This window comes from Cervus canadensis, chromosome 1, assembly GCF_019320065.1.
Source record: "Cervus canadensis isolate Bull #8, Minnesota chromosome 1, ASM1932006v1, whole genome shotgun sequence".
NCBI lineage: Eukaryota > Metazoa > Chordata > Mammalia > Artiodactyla > Cervidae > Cervus > Cervus canadensis.
The window spans coordinates 73,336,114-73,359,618 of NC_057386.1; the positions used below are offsets into that span (position 1 = coordinate 73,336,114).

Sequence of the window (23,505 nt, forward strand, 5' to 3'; positions counted from 1 at the left end):
AGTTCAAAAGACACAAACATCTATCAGTATCCACTACATTATCATCTGGTTGACACTTAGGCTGCTTCCAAATAATTAATATTACTATAGTTTTAATCTCACTTAATCACTCAACATGTTACTATCCTTGGATAAAAGTCCTAGAGAAAACAATTCCTTTTCTAGCCCAGAAATTCTCAACAAAGGCTGTACATTTAAATCATGTGAGGAACTTCAGAAATTACTGATGCCCAGTCGACATGTAATTTAATAGGTCTGGGGTGGGGCCAGGCATGGTAATATTTTTTAAAAACTTTCCAAGTGATTCTAACATTATGCATGGTTGAAAACCACTGATCTACCCAGGGAAGGCTAACCTTTTCATCTCTCTGAAATCAAGGTGTGTGTGTGTCTAGCACACAAAGCAAAACTTGAAAACATGAGATTTATTAAGAGAAAAACAACTGCAGGCCATAACTGACACCGATGATGAGAGTTGGCTACACACTTGGCTGACTTCTTCGATTCTATTTTTAAAGTTAAATCCACACTGGTTATGTAACACTGGGGCTAAAGGTTTTACATAACAAATCCTTTTGATTTTGTAAAACCCAGATAGTTGATTTGTTGAATAAAAATCTTTACTTCATTTCTTTAAAACTATTTCTATAACAGAATTTCCTTTTACACAGAAAGCCTGAGGTTTTTCTTTATAAGTTAACTTTTTTTTTTAAAGAACTGTTTACTTCGAATCCTTCTTTTTTAAAAATCCCTCATTCATTTTGAGTTTCATTCACTTCCAAAAAGGAGTCTATAAGAAAATTAATAAAACAAAAAATAAGTCTAACATTATGATGATATGACAGTTTGGTAAATGCATTATAAGAATATATATATATATATATATATATATATGTATATATATATATATATATACACACACATAGAAGAGCCTTTTAGATTTCTTTTTTCTTTTATTGGACTTCTTTTTTAAGATTCATTGGGTTTTTTTTTTTGGTTTATTATCTTTTTTGCTTTTAAATTTATTTTTTAAATTGAAGTATAGTTGATTTACAGTGCTTCAGATTACAGCAAAGTGATCCAGTTATATTTAGATATATGTGTGTGTGTGTGTGTGTAGGTATACATATACACACACATTATCTTTTCAGATTCTTTTCCAATATGTTATAAAATACTGAGTACAGTTCCTTATGCTATAGAGTAGGTCCATGTTGGTTATCTACTTTACACACATAGTAGTGTGCACATATTACTCCCAAACTCCTATTTTATCCCTCACCTTTCTACTGTGGTTACCATAAGCTTGTTTTCTATGTCTGTGAGTCTCTGTTTTATAAATAAGTTCATTTGTATAATTTTTTTTAGATTCCACATATAAGTGACATCGTATGACATGTCTTTCTCTGACTTATTTCACTTAGTATGATAAACTCTAGGTCTATCCATGTTGCTCCAAATGGCAGTATTTCATTCTTTCCTATGGCTGAGTACTATTCCACTGTATATAAACACATTTTCTTTTATTCATTTATCTGTTGATGGAGATTTAGGTTGCTTCCAAATAGTTATTACTATAGCTGTAATTTTAAAAGGAAATCTTTAACTTCCAGTTTTTGGTAGTGGTATAAAGTTAATCTAAATATGCTCAGTAGTATGTTTTTCTTTTTCTTTTGTGCCACACCACACAGCACCTAGGATCCTAGTTCCCTGACCAGGGATCAAACCCATGCCCCTGAACTGGAAGCACGGAGTCACTGGACTACCAGGGAAGTCCTCATGCTCAGTATATTACATAACTAGAATTTCATCTTTGTTATCATTTTGAATATTCAATTACCCTGACACATAAAAATCCTTGAATGACTTGCTATTCAAAGATAAAACTTTATGTAGGTTTAATTGTCTTTATGCAAGTTCCTAGTAGAAACGGTTGAATCTAGCATCAACCCACCAAGTATTAAATGACTTTACCAGTTTCAATAGATGTCGATTGATATAGTCTGACTATAAATCATTTTCTAGCCAGTGGATAACTGAACACATAGCTTAGACATTCACTATTAGAACAATAGGAGGTCCATAGGAAAGAAACTTGATAAAATTCCTTCTGGTTCAGTGATTTGTAGGGAAGAGAAATCTCAATTCTGTAAAGAATTTCCAGTTTTTAACTAATCCAATCAGTTTTTCTAATCTTCCTGATGACCAGAAACAGGTTAGGAATGGGAAGTAGTAGAATGAAGATGAGGATATCTGTTTTTAGCCACTGCCATTAAAAGCTTGGGAAAAAGATAAATCCCAAATCAACAAAGAACATTCTTTCCTTAAAATGTTTTAAAAATAAATATATAACCAATCTTCAGAACTATGTATACCATGGGTAAGTTAAAACTTTTAAGAATGGAGACAATTGGGATAATTCCTGAATACTGTATAATCAAGACCTAGAAGAAAGTTTCCAGTTTCTTGGCAAAGAAAATGTGGGATGGTAGGGGCTGACATTTTGACATTTTATCTGAAACTGTGAAACAGAAAGAACTGTGCAAAACACATGACTCAAAAAAAAAAAAAGAAAGAAAGAAAGAAAGAAAGAAAAAGCCCAAATGTACAACTCTGAAAATACATGATCAATGTTTAATATTCTGAGGATTAAGTAAAAAAATCAAAAAAAATTTTTTTACTTGACCAAGTTCATTTCCTCCAAATTCTTATAAGAGTTAAAAACAAACTATCACACTTTTTGATTTAGAACCATCAGATTTTACTTCAGGAAAATCTAATACCTTTCAAAAGTTATAATTTTAATGTTAGCACAAAAAATTACTTCCTAACATTTCATTTTAGAAAACCTTTTCCGCAGCCAAAGATTCTTATTTTTGAATTACAGTACTGCAAGGCACATACAGAACTCATCTCCTTCAAAACACACAGAAGATATACTCCCTGAAATAGAATTTTTAAAATCCTCAATTAGAAATACTACAAAGTTAGCAATTTTTAGGTAAAAATGTGACTTCTACAGGATCATGCACCTTTCTTAAGATCAAATTCAGCACATATGTATAAATAATCTTTTTAAAACGTTTTTACTTGAAATGCAGAGACAGTGATGCTGAAGACAGCACTGAACAAACCTGAAGAGTACTACAGCTCAGTAAAGTTATGTTATTGCCTTCATAAGAGACTGTATCACCGCTAGTATTCTCAAAGACTTGAATTTAATCATGGGGTAACTACAAAGGGAATAAAATATTTTCTTTCTTTTTAAACAATATTTCCTTCACCTCCAACACACAATTCTTTTATAAAGGATGCTAAGTGAAATCTATTTTCTGTTCGGTAAAACTGAGCATAGGACCATTTAAATGCCTCTACTAAATTTAATGCAGCTTCATTAGGGACCAGGTACATATTTTCCTCTGAAAATTTTTGGTCAAGCATGTCTAACCATAAAAGCAAATGGAGTTTTAAGAGGTAGATTTTTTTTCCCATGATGCATTTTGTTAATAAATGTATTGTCAAGAAAATAAAACAAGCACTGAGTGTGTTTTCTTAAAGTATAAGGGTCTAATGAAAAGAAAAATAAAAGATAGATATGATATTTGTTACAGTCTGACATTTTAACAGTCATGGTATTGGATGTTTTGTGACCAGTGCATTTTGGACTCTCAGCATCAAAATACGAGTCTTCCAACTGTATTAAATCCTCCTCCACCCCCACCACCAGTTGGTCCACAGCTTCCGGGTGGATCGTTGTCATCAAACCCATTGGGCCGAAATGAACAGGATGCAGATGCAGCTTGTAGGGCCCGGGCTCGAGCATTCAACTCTTGTTCCTGAAATTTAAAATAGTTTTTATGACATTAAAACTCTAAATACCGTGGATGGGTATATCACCTATAAAAATATTTTTAAGTTGCTTTAATCCTTAAGTATCCTTCAGATCTCAGTAACTTTAAAGATACTGATTACACTAATCCTTAACAAATCGTACTAAAGTACGATCACAGATAGGGCAAACAAGACAGCAAAATCCTGGTGTAATTCTACAGAATGATAGATCCTAAAGGCCATTCTTTGTCAATACCCCACTTTAACTGAAGCCCCACAGTCTTCAGATTTCTCTACAGAAACATCACAGTTCTTGCAAAGCTCATCAACAAATACAAGAATGGATTTCTTTCCTAATACACAGAACATAGAATTCAAAGGTTATGACAATGGATTATCTACTTTCCGTCAAGTGGGGCTGTTTTGGAAGTGGGTGATTACAGTAAAAGGTATAAATAATGAAAGAGGGCTCAATTTTTTCCTGCCCTTTCCTCAGAATATTTCTCAGTAAATAACAGATCTCATCTCAAAAACATTGCTAAAGAAAATGGAGCCTGTCTCCTTACAGTATTACTTAAAACCATCCCCTACCAGATTATTAGAACTTTTATAAGGACTCATATTCATCTATGTGCCAGACACATATTAAGTGCTCAGTAAATATTCATGATCTCAAACTGGTACACTATTAGGTACTTAGCCATGAAAGGAACAAATATGAATAAACATTTATTTATAAATTGCAAATTCATTTGGCAAGGTGTTGAACTGGATTCTAAAACTGGCACAAACTCCTAGGAAGAATAAGCAAAATATTCTGGCATAGGTCCATTTTCTGGGAAAGAGTCTATAACTCTCAAATGAGGTCATTAGTGTCAACAGGGTCTAAAAGCCACTGGTAACAGCATAACCCTTAACTGGTTAGGTATAATCATCCTGAAGGACTCTCACAGTGCCGTCAACATTAATAATAAGAACTGTACTATTTCCAGCTTTTCAACTAAAAGTCCAATTAGTTTGCTCTTCCTGGTAATGTAATGTTCAATTCTAGCTAAATTTTCTTAGTTGACTATTCTACCCTCTTCATGAGATGCCTGATTTTTACTATGGAGGAAAACCCTCAGGCTTACCCTGACATCTGTCTCCATATTACGGACACCCTGGTTTCTCAGGAAGCATGCATGACCGCTGTGTGATCCCAATAGACAAAATGATCAACAACCACATATTTTTATGGCTGAATGTGATCATAGATAAGAAATCCTTATAGCAGAATGGCCTCATTAACCAGTCTCTGATAGGCCCTTAGAAAGGCTTTTAAAACTTAATTTACAGGATATTTCTCAAAAACAATTTTTCCATTAACTCTATCATTTACAACATTTATAACTTCTGGCTCCTCTGTATCATGTCTAACCACACAACATTTCTCAGGGATTATATTAATTTATTCTTCAATTTGTAAAGTTAGAGTAAGATTACATATGTTTGACAGATAAAAAATAAAAGCTGCCATAGAGTTTATCAGAAATAGACACAAAAATAAGAACAGAAATACTCCGTTCTGGCTCTATAATATATTAAGCTATCTAAACAAGCAATGAAAATATGGTTCTGTATCTAAGAAACAATATTTGGTTTAGGATACAGATCATGTTCCCTAATGAAATAAATAAACTGAGTAAATATGCAAGGCAGAGTTCAAGAAGTTCTCCTCAAGAAGATCTTGCCTAGACTCTATTCAAAAGTGATTTCCCACCAGAAACTATGTTGAAGAACCTACACAATACAAAGCTGAGTAACCCCGCTGCTTCTGAGACACTTGAAACCCATATTATATTATACTTTAAGATATAGAGTTTCTCAAGGAAGTAAGATTCCGTTTTTACTTTTGTAGTTATTTATATAAATACATGGCTAATGGAGAAAAGCATATGATACTCTGTTTTCAGAAGATAAGCTTAAACTGTGGATAAAAGTAGGGAAAACCACTTTTCATTTCTTTTAATATAGGTGAGAATATTACATAAATTCACAAATTATGGATCTCATAAGTAATTTTTACCCAACTGTATATCAAGTATTAAAATTAATTCTTATTTCAATAATGGACTATTGGTCAAGTAACAAAAAGGAGCTACTGTTGCTTTGGGACAAAAACCTTTCAGTGTATTTAGATCTCTCATTTAAGCAAATCAGTAAACATAAAATTGATTCAGCTTTTTTTTTTCGTTTTAAACTACACAGATACAATATATACTCTTATGTATGATGAAGAAAAATATTCAGACAAACTCCCACCTCCTCCAAAGACAGAAAAGAAACTTAACCAGAAAGGAGAGGGTTATGGGCAGTGAGGGTGGAACATGTGGGGTTAGGTAATACCACTCACACAACCTTCCTCACACTGGATCCTAACAGAAGGCGTGGTTTTTTAGTCCACACGGTAAAAGAATGGTGGAGATGCTCCTGATGGAAGCTGGGGGTAGACGTATACGAGGAGCGAGCCCTTTCCCAAATTCACTTCACGACCCACAGTCTGCTCTGCTTTCCTCTGTGTCAGCTCATGATACAGAGTAGAAAAGAGTTTGTGTGGCAGAATTTTTTTTTTGCCTAGGCTTTTCAAAACCACTAGTTCTTCAGATACTGGAAAGAGCAAGGGTCTTTCTAACACTTGTAAATCTAGCTGTGACTTAACTCCATACCTTAATTTTACTAAGATTTAGAAGTTTTTTACAGCTTTTATAATTAGGCAGAATGCCATTTCTTAAAACCAAAGTTGTATCCAAAACATAGCAATCTATTACAAAGCATTATTACTATGAAATGGGCACACATTTTTAACTATAACTCAAGAGTGAATGTAAAAACAATATTGGAAATGAAAGGAAAAATATACATACATATGTTCCACGTGTTCAAAACTAAAGAATGACAGCTGAAAACTGCTATATATAAAATCTCACCACATAGTCTCACTGCCAGGCAATTATGAAGACGTGTTCACAACAGAAGAAGCACTATAGCTCTTAATGTAAACTTAAAATAGCAGAATGATTTGGTTACACAGTATGAGAAACATCACCATTCAAAACTTATCAATTATATTACTGTATTTGAAATTAAATAATATAAAGTCTAAATATATTAAAGTTTCTAATTAATTTGTTATTGTAATTTGGTTCAAAAAGTCACTTTAATATGAAGCTTTAATAGCCTAAGAGTCTTAATACAGATAAATAAATAATATCTCAAAACAGGTAATAACTTTAATGTAAAATGTAGTGATAACTTTTTTGCAATTAGACAACTGGACAATCTGAGACTTAAAATGGAATTTAGAACAACAGCACAACACTGAGAAACTCAATTAACAAGTACAGAATGGTTTTTCTTTATAATGACATAAGGATAGTAAAATAATAATGAAAAGAATGGCTCATCACAAACATTGTAAAATCAGGATGTAATGGGCTAAGTTTTTGGCATTCCAATTACAGAAATCAGAGTAGTTTTTGTATATTTCCAAAAGTCAAGATTGTACTGGGCCTCATTTTCATATTTTATATTGTAGAAATTCTATTTCAACCTTACCTTCCTACCCTCACTCCATCTCTCCAATGTTCAAGAATCCTGATGATTCCTATCTAATGGCTTATCTGATATCTAGTGAGAAGTACATGGTTGAATATATTCTATTACTTTGATCATAAGCCTTTCTGGTAGTGAATAAGGAATATCCTGAGTTTCTGACTTTTTTTTTTCCTGCAAGATGTATTGTTTCTGTGTAATCCTAGAACACTGCCATACTCCTTTAAAAATGTATCATGTATCATTATTTATTTTATAATACAGTAAACTTTCCCAAAAATCAGTACTCTTTTTTTCTCTTATTCTGTATCTTTTAAGAGTCTGTAACACAAAATTTTTAGAAACTTACATATTTAAACTCATAAAATCATTTGGGCTACCCAACTAATACACCTATAGTTTTAACTCCTATTTACTGTTGGTCTTTTATGTTGATAGCAAGTTGACAGGTTTCAAAGAAAAATACTTTCAGCAAGGTCTATATTAACTTTAAAATAAGAAAAATCTTTGTGAAAAGTATATTTATAAGTAAATTCTGCTCAAATGAAATCCTTATTCCATAGTTTTATTTACTGTTGTATTATTGCCTTGATTCTACCGATCAGGTCCTTAAAGAATACAAATATCTGTTGTGTACATATTCTACCTTTTAATCTCCTTTTAACCACTTGTCAATAAATAGTTCTTAAAATATTTGTACAAAGGTCAAGAAGGAATCAGTACAAATTTAGCAGTTGTTTCCCCTGGCAGGTGGAACTAAAAGGAAGAGGAAAAGATTTCCATTAAACTTCCTATATTTCTGAATGGCATGATTTTATAATGATCAGATCTTTTCTAATTGAAAACAAAGAAGGGCTTCTATACTGCATCTAATTGTGACTCTCCATAACGAATTCATAATATTAGCAAGTAAGAAAATTTAGTTTTACAGGTTGAGCCCATTTCATATGAACCCAGAGTCAAATTTCAAAATCACCACTTTGTAAATTCCTTGGAAGTGTAAAAGCTGGATTTCAAAATTAAGGCAAGCATTTAATCATTTATCAATTGTTTAAATATCTTCCACAAATGATGATTGTATTTCCAACTTACCTGTAAATATAGTTTATTGTCTTTTGTTATAGCATCCATTAGTTCTTTCTGTAGAGGTGGGTCTCCATTTACCCAGAGTCCAGTGGTTGAATTATTACCAGTTAAACCGTTAGTACTGTTCTGTCTCTTATACAAAAGTACATAAGCTGTATCCTTGGGAAACCTACTCGTAATTTTCTGGACTGACTGAAATGAAGTAAACGTCACTCGGCTGTCATTAAATAAAAACCATTCTTTTGACATGTCCTTATTTTTCAAGTCCTGTTCAATCACTGTGGTGGGACTATCTCTCCCTAGTAAGTGATTCCGGGAGGAGGAAAACACCAGAGTTTCAGGCTGGGGGCACATCTGGCAGGCGGACTCTGTTCCTGTGATGTTTCTGGCATAAGAATAGTAATGTCCACTTTCTGAGGACACACCAGAGTGAACGACCACAGAACTCAAGAGATAGGGCACCAGTTTTGGGGAGCAAGCTTCTTCAGTCCCAGAAGGCTTTAACTTTTTAGCTAGATTCTCACTAATGTCAGTGAAGTCAACATCTAGAGACCAACTTTCTGACAACGAAGAGAAAGGAGTTCTTTTAACTGGCAACTCCAAAACCAGTGGCAGTGACACATTGTCTAGTATTTTTCTTCTCACATGATACTTCTGATCATATGAAAATCTTAAGAGAGTAAGGATAAGGTACTCAGGTTCCTCTGTGATTTGCATAGTTTTCTCGGCATTCTGCAGAGAGGCACAGTTTTCACAATAATATTGGTTGTCACCAGTAAGAATCTCTGGAGCCAAAAAATAATTTAATAAGTCAGTCACTGAAGGTGTGGTTTCACCTCCGGGTTTCTGAGGTACATCTTTATTAACAAGCATCTTGCTAGAGTCATTAGGGACAGAAGTGTCTTCAGTACAGCAGAACGCATCAGGACTGTCAAGCATTCTTTCGTTCACAGCTGAGTCACAGGCAATGGCAACTGCCGACAGGTTACAGGCTCCTGGTTCTTTTGAAGGACCAGGCCCACTGGCCTGTGTTAGGCCATCATCTTGTGTACTGGGTGATGATGCTGGATCTTGAAAAGACAAGTTTTCCACAGAAGAGGAAGGACAAAAGGCCAGTGAAAGATCAGTAAAGGCTTCTACTTTTTGTGAGGTACTCCTGCAGTTCAGACAACAAATGTGAGTTCGTAGTTTTCCTCCAAACATTTTTTCAATTAGTGTCTTCTCACCATCACCTGTGCAATGGGTCTCTGTGAGGACAGCGGCTTTACTGGCTACCTCTTGTAAAGAAGTTTCACTGCATCCCGGACTTTCAGAAGACTTGTTTGAGGACTGAACTTTCAAGATCTTTTCTTCTTCATGGAGCCTGCAGGAGAGTATATCATTATATAGCTACTTCGCTTAAATTTAAGCCAGTTCTACTTAAAAATATTAGTGGCTTGGCTTATATAAGTAGCCAAATTATTCTTATCAAATATAATGCTTATTTAAAAAATCAAGTTTCTCCTTTAATCTAAAGGAATATCAAACAGTTTGAGAATGTAGATCAGAAGAGAAGTCAGGGATTGTTCCTGACCTATATTCTCACTACACTTTCTTCATACTGCTATTTTATAGCTCTTATACTGTATATACCCACTGACTGTCTTATAGATCTTTGTCTGCCTGGCACCTCATAGAAAGCCTGGCACAAAGAAACTACTCAACGTATCCTTGTTGAATGGGAGGGACATGTTGCACATGTTGGGTTCAACTAACTTACTAGTCATTTACATTCCAGAAAGGAGGCAAAGACCGGGAAATAATAGGTTTTATTACCTAAGTGGGAAGAAGACAATAAAATTTACCAAACCCACATAATTATCAATTGGTGTAAAGGTGAAGTTATTAAATTTTGTTATCTCAGAATGCCTCTATACTCTTAAAAATAACTGAGGAACCTGAGAGCTATCATGTATGTGGTTATATCTCTCAATATTGACTATATTCAAAAATTGAGAATAAAAATAATAAAGTGCTACACAATAATAAATAATAAACTCATTACATGCTAATATAAATAACATTTTAAATGAAAAATAGTTATATTTTCTAAACCCAAAAACATTTAGTGAGAAGAATGGCTCATTTTGCAAATATTTCAAGCATCTGGCTTAATATAGGCAGGCTGGATCTTTGTATCTGCTCTGCATTCAGTCTATTGTGCTCTGTTGTTTTGGATGAAGTATATGAAGAAAGTCTGGCCTTAACTACAGATACACAGATATGTAGTTGGAAAGGGAAAGATCCCTGAAAGTGTTTCGGGAACTCCTAGGGGTTCTTGGGTCATGGTGGAGAGGTCTGACAGAATGTGGTCCACTGGAGAAGGGAATGGCAAACCACTTCAGTATTCTTGCCTTGAGAACCCCATGCACAGCATGAAAAGGCAAAATGATAGGATACTGAAAGAGGAACTCCCCAGGTCCGGTAGGTGCCCAATATGCTACTGGAGATCAGTGGAGAAATAACTCCAGAAAGAATGAAGGGATGGAGCCAAAGCAAAAACAATACCCAGTTGTGAGTGTAACTGGTGATAGAAGGAAGGTCCAATGCTGTAAAGAGCAATATTGCATAGGAACCTGGAATGTTAGGTCCATGAATCAAGGCAAATTGGAAGTGGTCAAACAGGAGATGGCAAGAGTGAATGTCGACATTCTAGGAATCAGCGAACTAAAATGGACTGGAATGGGTGAATTTAACTCAGATGACCATTATATCTACTACTGTGGGCAGGAATCCCTTAGAAGAAATGGAGTAGCCATCAAGGCCAATAAAAGAGTCCAAAATGCAGTACTTGGATGCAGTCTCAAAAATGACAGAATGATCTCTGTTTGTTTCCAAGGCAAACCATTCAATATCACGGTAATCCAAGCCTATGCCCCAACCAGTAATGCTGAAGAAGCTGAACGGTTCTATGAAGACTTACAAGACCTTTTAGAACTAACACCCAAAACAGCTGTCCTTTTCATTATAGGGGACTGGAATGCAAAAGTAGGAAGTCAAGAAACACCTGGAGTAACAGGCAAATTTGGCCTTGGAGTATGGAATGAAGCAGGGCAAAGGCTAATAGAGTTTTGCCAAGAGAATGCACTGGTCATAGCAAACACCCTCTTCCAACAACACAAGAGAAGACTCTACACATAGATATCACCAGATGTTCAACACCAAAATCAGACTGATTATATTATTTGCAGCCAAAGATGGAGAAGCTCTATACAGTCAGCAAACACAAGACCGGGAGCTGACTGTGGCTCAGATCATGAACTCCTTATTGCCAAATTCAGATTTAAAATGAAGAAAGTAGGGAAAACCACTAGACCATTCAGGTATGACCTAAATCAAATCCCTTATGACTATACAGTGGAAGTGAGAAATAGATTTAAGGGACTAGATCTGATAGACAGAGAGCCTGATGAACTATGGACGGAAGTTCGTGTGACATTGTACAGGAGACAGGGAGCAAGACCATCCCCATAGAAAAGAAATGCAAAAAGGCAAAATGGTTGTCTGAGGAGGCCTTACAAATAGCTATGAAAAGAAAAGAAGCGAAAAGCAAAGGAGAAAGGGAAAGATATTCCCATTTGAATGCGAGTTCCAAAGAATAGCCAGGAGAGATAAGAAAGCCCCCCTCAATGATCAATGTAAAGAAATAGAGGAAAACAACAGAATGGGAAAGACTAGAGATCTCTTCAAGAAAATTAGAGATATCAAGGGAATATTTCACACAAAGATGGGTTCAATAAAGGACAGAAATGGTATGGACCTAACAGAAGCAGAGGATATTAAGAAGAGGTGGCAAGAACACACAGAAGAACTATACAAAAAAGATCTTCATGACCCAGATAATCACGATGGTGTGATCACTCACCTAGAACCAGACATCCTGGAATGTGAAGTCAAGTGGGCCTTAGGAAGCATCACTACAATCAAAGCTAGTGGATGTGATGGAATTCCAGTTGAGCTATTTCAAATCCTGAATGATGATGCTGTGAAAGTGCCGCACTCAATATGCCAGTAAATTTGGAAAACTCAGCAGTGGCCACAGGACTGGAAAAGGTCAGTTTTCATTCCAATCCCTAAGAAAGGCAATGCCAAAGAATGCTCAAACTACTGCACAATTGCACTCCTCTCACACGCTAGTAAAGTAATGCTCAAAATTCTCCAAGCCAGGCTTCAGCAATACGTGAACCATGAACTTCCAGATGTTCAAATTGGTTTTAGAAGAGGCAGAGGAACCAGAGATCAAATTGCCAACATCCACTGGATCATCGAAAAAGCAAGAGAGTTCCAGAAAAACATCTATTTCTGCTTTACTGACTACGCCAAAGCCTTCGACTGTGTGGATCACAATAAACTGTGGAAAATTCTGAAAGAGATGGGAACACCAGAGCACCTAACCTGCCTCTTGAGAAACCTGTATGCAGGTCAGGAAGCAACAGTTAGAACTGGACATGGAACAACAGACTTGTTCCAAATCAGGAAAGGAGTATGTCAAGGCTGTATATTGTCACCCTACTTATTTAACTTATATGCAGAGTACATCATGAGAAACGCTGGGCTGGAAGAAGAACAAGCTGGAATCAAGATTGCCAGGAGAAATATCAGTAACCTCAGATATGCAGATGACACCACCCTTATGGCAGAAAGTGAAGGTGAACTAAAAAGCCTCTTGATGAAAGTGAAAGAGGAGAGTGAAAAAGTTGGCTTAAAGCTTAACATTCAGAAAACTAAGATCATGGCATCTGGTCCCATCACTTCATGGGAAATAGATGGGGAGACAGTGGAAACAGTGTCAGACTTTATTTTTTTGGACTCCAAGAACACTGCAGATGGTGACTGCAGCCATGAAATTAAAAGACACTTACTCCTTGGAAGGAAAGTTAGGACCAACCTAGATAGTGTATTAAAAAGCAGAGACATTACTTTGCCAACAAAGGTCCGTCTGGTCAAGGCTATGGTTTTTCCAGTGGTCATGTATGGATGTGAGAGCTGGACTGTGAGGAAAGCTGAGCACCAAAAAATTGATGCTTTTGAACTGCGGTGTTGGAGAAGACTCTTGAGAGTCCCTTGGACTGCAAGGAGATCCAACCAGTCCATCCTAAAGGAGATCAGTCCTGGGTGTTCACTGGAAGGACTGATGCTGAAGCTTAAACTCTAGTACTTTGGCCCCCTCATGCGAAGAGTTGACTCACAGGAAAAAGCCCTGATGCTGGGAGGGATTGGGGGCAGGAGGAGAAGGGGACGACAGAGGATGAGATGGTTGGATGGCATCACCAACTCGATGGACATGGGTCTGAGTAAACTCCAGGAGTTGGTGATGGACAGGGAGGCCTGGCGTGCTGCGATTCATGGGATCGCAAAGAGTTGGACACAACTGAGCGACTGAACTGAACTGAGAGGTTCTTGTACTACACTTTGAGAACAGCTAAAGTAAGAAAATTTAAAAAAAAAAAACCAAATTAAAAACACTCAGAAAAATACAACAAATGAAAGGCATTTTTAGAGTTTAACACTAGAAATAATAGGTACAAACAATATTCGGTAGAAATAATCTGTTAAAGAACATAATTCAAATCACAGCTCTAGATAAATAATTTTTACCTGTCTAGTAGAAACCTGAGGTATTCAGAACAGTCTTGTTGTGATCTGGGGGTAAACCATGGCGGTCTGGAAGCCTCAAAGAATATCCGAGGTGCATATGCTTCTCTCTGTTGATCGAGAAAACACAAGGAAGTGATTCTCACACCATGAACTACATAACTAAATCTTAATATATAATGTTTAATAAAGATTACTAAAATTACGTAGGCTTAACCTTTACTACAAAGGACCAAACAAATACATTTAGGTAACTTTCAGTCATAACTTCTCATTCTGCAGATCAGAATTAAGATCTAGAGAAAGTATGTGACTTGCCCAAGGTCATACAACTAAACTAGTAGCAGAGGGGATTTCTATCAGACCCCAAGTCTCTTTAACTTAATATAATGCTCCTGGCATTATCTCTCTTATGTACTTGAATCCACAATTTAAAAAAAAAATCTGAAAAAAAAAAGTTAGTGGATATGTATTTTGTATTAATAAGGGACATACTCTACAGAGCCATGCATACTGATTTTAGGTGGAAATTTCTTTGACTGGGTATACATGTCATAAATGTATGGAATATGAACACACTGGTTCGGGACTTTGCTGACTTTATTTTTTTAGCATAGGGGCGGTGAAGTGATTGCTTGTGGAGTTTACAGCAAGGTAGGTTGAAATCCTAGATTTTGCCATGACAAAAAAAGAACTGAGAAAGACATCTGCAAAGTTGGGATTGGAACTTAAAAATTTAGAATTTGAGTATTTGTGGTATATGACAGGGTTCTCAGTTAAGGAAAACATTTCTATCAAAATAGGTATGTTTATGGCAGTTTGAAAAAAAGGAATTTGGTGGATTGTTTGCAGTGGGTTTCAGAAATCATTTGATTCATATTCCAGTCTTGCCACTTATTTGCATGGCCATGAAAGCAGGTAATGTAAGTCCTGTTTCTTCACCTGTAAAATGGGGATACTACCTTATTACCTCATAGATTGATTTTGAGGATTAAGAGATAATATATGTAAACCACCTAGCACAGGAGCTAGATGAATTTAAATGCTCAATACATATTAGCTTTATTAATTATGAGAAGAAAAGCCTTTTAAATCATGTAGGGAAAATCTACCTACCTAATCTACTTATCAGCCTGCTATCAGACAGGGTCTCAACTATGGCAGAACTTTAATTAGGTTCTCGTGTTAATTCTTTTTTTGGGAATATGGAAGACTCCTAAGGCTTTTTCCTAATAGCTCTGACTTGTTAATATGGTATATATAATCTATCTATATCTACACATAAACACACAGATACACATACACCTACCATATGCATACATGTTACACAGCTGACCATTGAACAACATGGGGTCAGGGTGCTGACCCTCTGCTTAGTCAAAAACCTGTGTATAACTTCACAATAGCCCACCATATCATGGTTCTGCACTTGTGGACGCAGACATGGATTGTGTAGTACTATAGTACAGATTTATTGAAAAAAATCCATGTGTAACTGAACCTCTGCAGTTCAGACTGTGATGTTCAAGGGCAAACTCTATATAACATACAGTAAATACAGCAAGTACATACATCCATTTACTAGAAAACAATGTTTGGGAGTTGCAGGGAGATTTCATCTCCTTTGGTCCTGAGGTGTTAAATTTGTGAACATATTTCCTCCAGGTAGAGAACAGTAAAATGATCCTCTGAGTATTTCAGGCCATCACTCATGTCAATCTTGATTCCTTCCATTTAAGAAGTTATACTTGAGATATTTCTCAGCTTGTAGATAGGAAACAAAGCATTCCTAACAACTCAATTCCATCAATTCTAAATCTATCTTCTCTTCTGGCTGTAACTACCTATTCCTTTAGACCTCTGTGAAATGAAAACAGTAAAACCAGAAAATATTATTTATAAATGATTTGTATTATTCATAGGTATTACTCAAAACTTAAAAGTACAAGTTCCTTGAACATAAGGATTCCTTTCTGAATGCTTATCAGACTTTATATCTCTCAGTAAATGGCTATTTACATGACATTCTGGCTATTAGCATAAACTTATTTCCTTGGATTAATCTGTGGACATAAAAGATCACAAAATTTTAAGCTCCATAAGTTTTAACAGGTAAACAGTTTATCCATTAAGTTCTAGAGCTTAAAAGTTTAGTCATAATGAAAGGGTATATACATTAGAAATGGGAGGGGAAAAAAGCCAAGATGCCACAAAATTATTTTAATTGTTCATTACTATGAAAATCTACCAAATTAATATTTATAAACTTAAAGATGCATTTAAAAATATTTCTTCACAAAGGAGCTATTTTTTGGATAGGAAATCAGATTTTACCTATAATAATTAGAATAATGGGTCAGTAAAATATTCATGTACAAGAATGGAAAGTAGAAGGGAGAAGTAAGAACTTAGGGCATATCCTGATTTTAGGCAGTATCTCTTTAGATTTCTATGTGGATCTGTTGTGGTGGGAGAGAGATATATTATTTCTTCAGTTTAAAAGGTTCATAAAATTTGGTATAATGTGAAGTTTAAAGAAGATTATCAATGCAGTTAACATACATACTACACACACTTACACTCACCTGTGTATGAGCCAAAAAGGCAAAAAGATGCTGTAATTTTTTCATTAATGAATTGCACCCATTTAGATTTAAAGATAATACTTGTCTCCTGAAACTGAAACATAGTAAAATATCACAATTTTTTGTCTACATGTGTACACATGATGCACTTTTTAAAAGCTAAAGGGAAGTTAGTTCAAGTTACTATCCTTAAAGTAAAATTTCACTTACCTGAAGGCCCTTTACCTGGCAAAGTCCCTGCCTACAATGCAGTGAAGAAGGAAGAAAATGTAGCTGAACAGTTACTACACAGCCTGGCAATGACCACATGCTGTTGCACATTATTCCTGTCTTTTGGATTAGCAAGTAGAAATAGATGAAGCTATTAACTAGTAACTTGAGTAAACAACTTTTAATTCTTTCAACTCTGCATGAAATATAAAAAAAAAGTCCTGTCACCAAAACTAAGATAAAGATAGAGTTTTAAAGAATGTGGTATTAGTGCTGAATGGGAAAAGAAGAAACTTCAAAAAACAGTATAGAACAACTGGATATCCTTTTGGAAAAAAATGGAATTAGATACGATTTCATATCATTACAGATGCCACAGAGAGGTAATGAGCTAAATGTAAAATATGAAAATACTGAAGTATTTAACAGAAGGGGGTAAAGGAAGTTTAGAGGGGAAGGTGTCCTAAAATTCAGAAGCTATAAATGATAAATAGCAGATCTGACTACATAAAATAAAAAACTGCAAACAAGACACTCGATAAATGTATCATACTGATGGGAAGAAAGCACGTATACACCAGTATAAATCAGTAGGAAAAAGAAAAGGACCCAACAGAAAGGTACACAATAGAAAGAATAGGTTATTCAGAAAAGAAACACAAATGCTAACAAAGATACTAGAGAGGGCAAAAAACTCTGTAAAGGTCAGCCAATATGCACAAAGACATTTTCGTCCAGATTGGAAAGATTTTTTAATACTGATTTTATCAAGTACTGCTAAAGGTATGGGTTCATAGGTACAATCATGTATTAGTATGCAAGTTCAACTTTCTGGAGACCAATGTGGCACACCCTATTCAAAGAATAGCCTCTATATCGGCATATGGGCAGATGTTAATTATAAGCAAAACAACCTAATATTCATCATTAGGAAGATGATTAAATTAACTATGGCACATAGTTACTCATATTTACTCAGAATGACATAGCTCTGTCATTACACTAACATGGGACTATTTCCAATATAAATCAACAAAAGAAAAAAAATAAGTGGCTGGAAAAGAATACAAAAACAAGATTCTTTGTAAACATATTTTTAAAAACCAACGCATTTGTTTTATACTAGATTAATCTCATCACTGTACAAAAAATAGGTCTGGAACAATGCAAGCAGAACTATTAACAGATACCTATGGGAATGTCTGATTTTTATTTTATGTACTCCTAGATTTTTTTTTTTAAGAATTTACATATTACCAAAGAAATAAAATATGCTGTCTGCCTATTCTGAGATAGTATTGGCTGCTATTAAATAAGATGTAGTCTTTGAATTGTAGCTGTCAGTTGTAACTGCTTTGAGTTTTTGCTTTCTCTATCGTTTGTAAAATGAGATCGTTGGATTAGATGACCTCTGGTGGAAAGACATGGATTATTTTGGTTTTATGCCTAGTATCATTTGTGTCTATGAGTAAATATTTTCTTAGAACACAAGAAAAAAATTCCTAAAAACAAACAAACCACTAGACCAAATGAAAACACCTTAGTTTTGATTGTATATATTGAGGCCAGGAAAGAAAATAAAGCTAAACTCTTCAGCTTTTAGTTTATGAGTCCTCTGTGATCAGTCGCTCAGTCATGTCCGACTCTTTGCGACCCCATGGACCGCAGCCCTCCAGGTTCCTCTGTCCATGGAATTCTCCAGGCAAGAATACTGGAGTGGGCTGCCAAGCCCTCCTCCAGGTATGATACCTGGAAGGCATATAGAAGGCATATAGGAAGGCATAAAAACTTACAAAGGCCTAGAATTCAATTTGTAAACATCTCTGGTCAAGTTCCATGAATATCCTATTGGTATAGAAGAGAAAAATTCAACCAGGTTTTTGCCTTCAGGAAAAGTTCATCACTATTTTGTACCTTTACAGATTGCATTCACATAGCTAACAGCCACTGATTTCCTATTTGCTTGGCTTCAAGAGAGTATGTATTTGAAAGTAAATCTGTAAGACGGCAAAGGAACATGTCTGTTATACATCTGGTTCAGTATCTATCAACTTGGGATGGGAAGCAGAGCTTGAATTTCTATAAAGGCAGCGAAGAAGTTATTGATCTGATAAACAGCAAAATACCTACAAGCAGAAAAAACTAAATATGACCACCTCAAAAAATATACAGGTTAAAAAAAAAACACAGTCTTACAGGATAATAACAAATTAGTACTTGAGGACCTTTAAACTCTGTGAAATAAGTTCAATCAATTCCTCTGATATATTAATAAATATCAAGTCAGAGTAACTGAAAGACTCTAAATGAAATAAATAATATAAACATGAAGTATAATTTATATAAATTAGCATTTTAATAGCTCTAGGCACTAAAAGCAATTTTGTTTCTGAATAAGGCAATTATATGAAAATATTAATGTTTCTACCATATATAAGATATAATTTGAAGACAATCTCACCATCTTACATTTCATCAGCATGCATCAATTTCTATAGTTAAAATGAAAAATTTTCTTAAAGTTCAAATTAAAACTTACTCTGTGGCCATAAACAATGCTTGTATAACACTGTTCATATAACATGTATTCCCTAGATTAATAAGACCAGTTTTCCCAGTTTCAGATTTTCCAGAAAATCTAGACAAGCAAGATGCCAAAGAATTGGATTGAGAAGTCCAGGCACTTTGATTGAGAATCAATTTAATCTTCTCTTCACCGGGCTTAGGAAAATCCTGTAAATCATAAAGAGGAAAAAGTAGTATAAAGTATAAACTATTTTTTATTATTAACACCATAAAGAAGATTCTTCCACTGACATTTAATCTTTCTTTTCTCCCATTTAGTTTTGACATCACTGATAGTACTTGACCAGTCATCAAAAAAAATCACAGTACATGGCAAAAAGAATGGTCTCCAAAAAGAATATATTAACCCTTAGAAATGAAATCTCAAAGCTAGTCAGAGAATGAAAAAAGAAAGTACCTAAGCACAATGACCTCTGACTTTAAAAGACAAAACTCCATCTCGTGTTTAACCATAGAGAAAATGATTACAAGATACAGCTTCTTCCCCGCTTTGTGACATATGAAATAAAATGTTCAGTGTCAGTGGTTTTGAAGCATGAGTGGAGTACTGGAGACTAAGGGAAGCTGGTAAAATCTTGAAGGCTTTTTTGGACTGCTGTTACCACCTAAAGTAGTTAAACCTCAGAAAATACTTTCTGAAGCAACTTTAATCTTTTGATTTTATTGTTATTGTTGACATCTCATGGAAAATGCTTCCCTTAGTTTAACAGGGAGATCCGTGCAAACTGAGCCTACTTCGGTTATCAGAATTTTCAGCTTTTAGTGGTAGAGAATGACATTTAACAACAGCAGTAGCTTTCATCTATGGACACAGCAACACTGCAGAGACAGGTTAATATTGCTATCAAATCCATGACGAAAACCTTTTATAAATAAAGACATTTACTTCTGAAGTGTCCAAGGGTCATTCCAGTGGTATACCTTTTTCGCTGAACAGTTCTGTGTTTTGGCCTCATCCAAACTCATTCTAACTAGAAACTCTACGGCAGAAAGAATATGCTTTGTATTCATTTCACATACAGAAGTACAGATAATGAGACCTTATACTTTATTTCAGAACTCAAAAAGGAACATTATCAAAAGAACTGATTTCTAACAACTTCTGAACACATCTAGCTGAAAGAAGTTCTCCAATTATTTTGCTGTTCCCTGATTAAGCAATACATTTACTAAGAGGAAAGTGCGCTTTCTGTGATCCATTTTTCAAGACAAACAGAATCAATGCTTTTTAGATCCAGTATCCACACAAAGTTGAAAAACAGTAAGTTCACAAATAATTCAAGTAAAGATTCTAAGATATATGGACATTCATGAGCAATCCACAGCAAAAATGAAATAAAAATCAGCAAAGAAACTAAGGTCAAATACTGTTATTACAATGCCTTCCCTTGAATCTAAGATGTATCTTACATATTTTGACATTTCTGATATTGGGAAGCGACTTATGTACATATCAACTTAATGTATCATTTTTTAAAGCAAATTTCCTCTAAAGCTGTTATGAATTTAAAGATATGCCTTATCATTGTTGGCACTGTAGAACTGAAGAAATATGGTTATTGATTTGGAGAGTTATAGCACATAAGAAAGACATAACTCTCTAAGAATTATTGAACCACAGTTCCAATTGCATTTTTCAAACAAAAAGCATATTTCCATAAGACAGTAAATTGAATAGCTGGTTATAGAAATGTTTCAGCGCATTCATCTATCACATCGTAGGCTGCAGCTCCACAAAGACTATCATCATACCTTTATTGCCTCCAGGATGGGTTCGTAGAGATCTGGAAATCCAGAGTAATGATACATCATACAGTGAATCAGTTCTGTTAACTGCACTAGGAAGGCTGTACTGGAAGGCAGACCATCACTTTTGAAGGAGTGAACCAAATTAACTACATGAGGAACAATCTGAACAGAAAAGAAGACAAACATTCTTTAATTTACACAAACTGGCAACAAATTCCCTGGCCTACAAATGGAATACGGTTTCCCTGGTGGCTCAGACTGTAAAGAATCAGCCTGCAACGCAGGAAACCCAGGTTTGATCCCTGGGTTGGGAAAGACTGCCTGGAGAAGGAAATGGCAACCCACGCCAGTACAAATGGAGCGCAAATGTTACACGACGAGCAATGCTCTTCTGTTTGTTCAGTCACTGCCTTTTTCTAAAAACGTTATGAAGTTAAACACTTCTAGAATACCAAGGTAAACCTAGTTTTTGAAGCAAATATAATTGTAATTCCATATAAGACCCCTCTCCTCATGCTTATACTCCATTTAAAACTAAGGTACAAAAAATTAAGGTAATAAATAGGAGCCTAAGTCACTGCTGCCATTCTAAAAATGGCTTAAACTGAAAAATGTTGGGGCTATTATATTTACCACATTGTTTAATAGGGACAAATGGTTAAAAGATAAACCAAGCAATAACTTAAGAGCGCCATCTAGTGTGAATTTTAGATTTTTCACTTGAAAGAATTAGACATGTTTGCACAATAAAGACTGCTTCAAGAAAATCTTCATAACTTACCCATACAACTAAAATTACAGCTGAGGCTACTGCACCACCTCTATTTTAGACAAGGGACTACCTTTATTTTAGGGACGGTGTCTTATGTAAGCATGGTTATCCTTACTAATGATTTCCATGCCCCACCTCCAAAAAAGAAGAGATGATTCTAAAAATAAAGAGAATGAGGAAAGTCCATTATTTTTAAGGAACTGGGATTAAAAATTAAAGTGAAATCTAAAATGCTCATTGCTCATAATTATGTAGAAAACTATTAACACTGATAATAAGCACAACAATATCCTTTCATTATAAAATTAGAGTAAAAAGTCAATACAGAGCCAATCACATATTTAAGAGGTTATTAACAAAATAAATGCTATTTTGCACAGTGGCTCATTAGTATAATTTGATACTATATATTTAGAGTCCACATGTAAAAAGCATCTTATTATTTTCTCTTTGTAGAACTTTTGTGTACGTATGTGTGTGTGTATATGCAGCAACATGGGAAAATATTATGTAACGTTAAATTTCAAAAGAAGGATACAAAAATTACATATTGATTGTAAATATAATTACAACCTTGTTAAAATATTTAGGGGAAAAAACATTGTAATGGAAAACATAAAAATTACTGTAGTGAGACTATGGGTAATTTCATGATATATTGCCCTAACTTCCTATATTGTTATATTATCTTTCTATACAAGTTTAATTTTGTTGTAAATGAATTACACACTTACTATAAAGAAAATCTAACGATACAAACATGTATGAAGTAAAAGTCTCTGTCCCACTGTCCTGCGAAAGACATTGGATGTATATCTAATTTCATATAGCATGTCACGGCACATACCATATATGTGTTTTTTTGTACAAATGGAATCAAACCTATATACTGCCTAGAGCTTTTCTTGTTTCAACTGACAATCATCTCTTGCCTCAAATTCATGCAAAGCCTCCCTCCCAAATGGTCTCCTTGCTTTCACCTTTTGCCCTCCTTCAGACTATTCTTAAAGTAGCCAAATGAACCAAATAAAAAGTAGTGTAGAATATTACTTGGTATAAGCAGTGTAGAACATCTTTTTGGTTCATGGCTAACTCATGACAAAAGTGAAGTTACAGCCAGCTCTACGGTCTTATCATCAAACAGCAATAACTACAATTATAGTTATATTCCAATCAGCCCCCTTCCTTCTTGTAGAAAGAAATTCATATCCTTGAAATAACAGTGCTATTCTTCATTCTCCTCTCTCTGGTTTTACTCTTATGCTTTGAGGTCTTAAATCATAGTTTTGCTTTCATACCACTTTCTTTAATCTTACCTCCGTTGAAGGCATTAATCTGACCATAAAACTACCAGCTCCTGATGGTTCACACCACTGCTATCATTGCCATATTTCAAAGCAAATCTGAATTATAATTTTGCTCCATAGAGTCATATCTATCAGATACTTGCTAAAGTAGTCA

The 23,505-nt window shown here is 34.9% G+C and overlaps 1 protein-coding gene across 1 annotated transcript in view; it reads right to left on the bottom strand.

The window, feature by feature from the left end:
- Positions 1 to 2,606: 2,606 nt before the first annotated feature.
- USP38 (ubiquitin specific peptidase 38) overlaps positions 2,607 to 23,505 on the bottom strand; it is a 34,191-nt gene continuing 13,292 nt past the window's right edge. Inside the window, exons 5-10 of the mRNA XM_043485415.1 lie at positions 21,276 to 21,434; positions 19,477 to 19,670; positions 16,728 to 16,821; positions 14,146 to 14,252; positions 8,515 to 9,871; positions 2,607 to 3,836 (exon numbers count right to left, since the gene is read on the bottom strand). Of these exons, the coding sequence (XP_043341350.1) occupies positions 3,675 to 3,836; positions 8,515 to 9,871; positions 14,146 to 14,252; positions 16,728 to 16,821; positions 19,477 to 19,670; positions 21,276 to 21,434 (2,073 nt within the window). The 3' untranslated portion in view covers positions 2,607 to 3,674. The remainder of the gene's footprint in view (positions 3,837 to 8,514; positions 9,872 to 14,145; positions 14,253 to 16,727; positions 16,822 to 19,476; positions 19,671 to 21,275; positions 21,435 to 23,505) is intronic.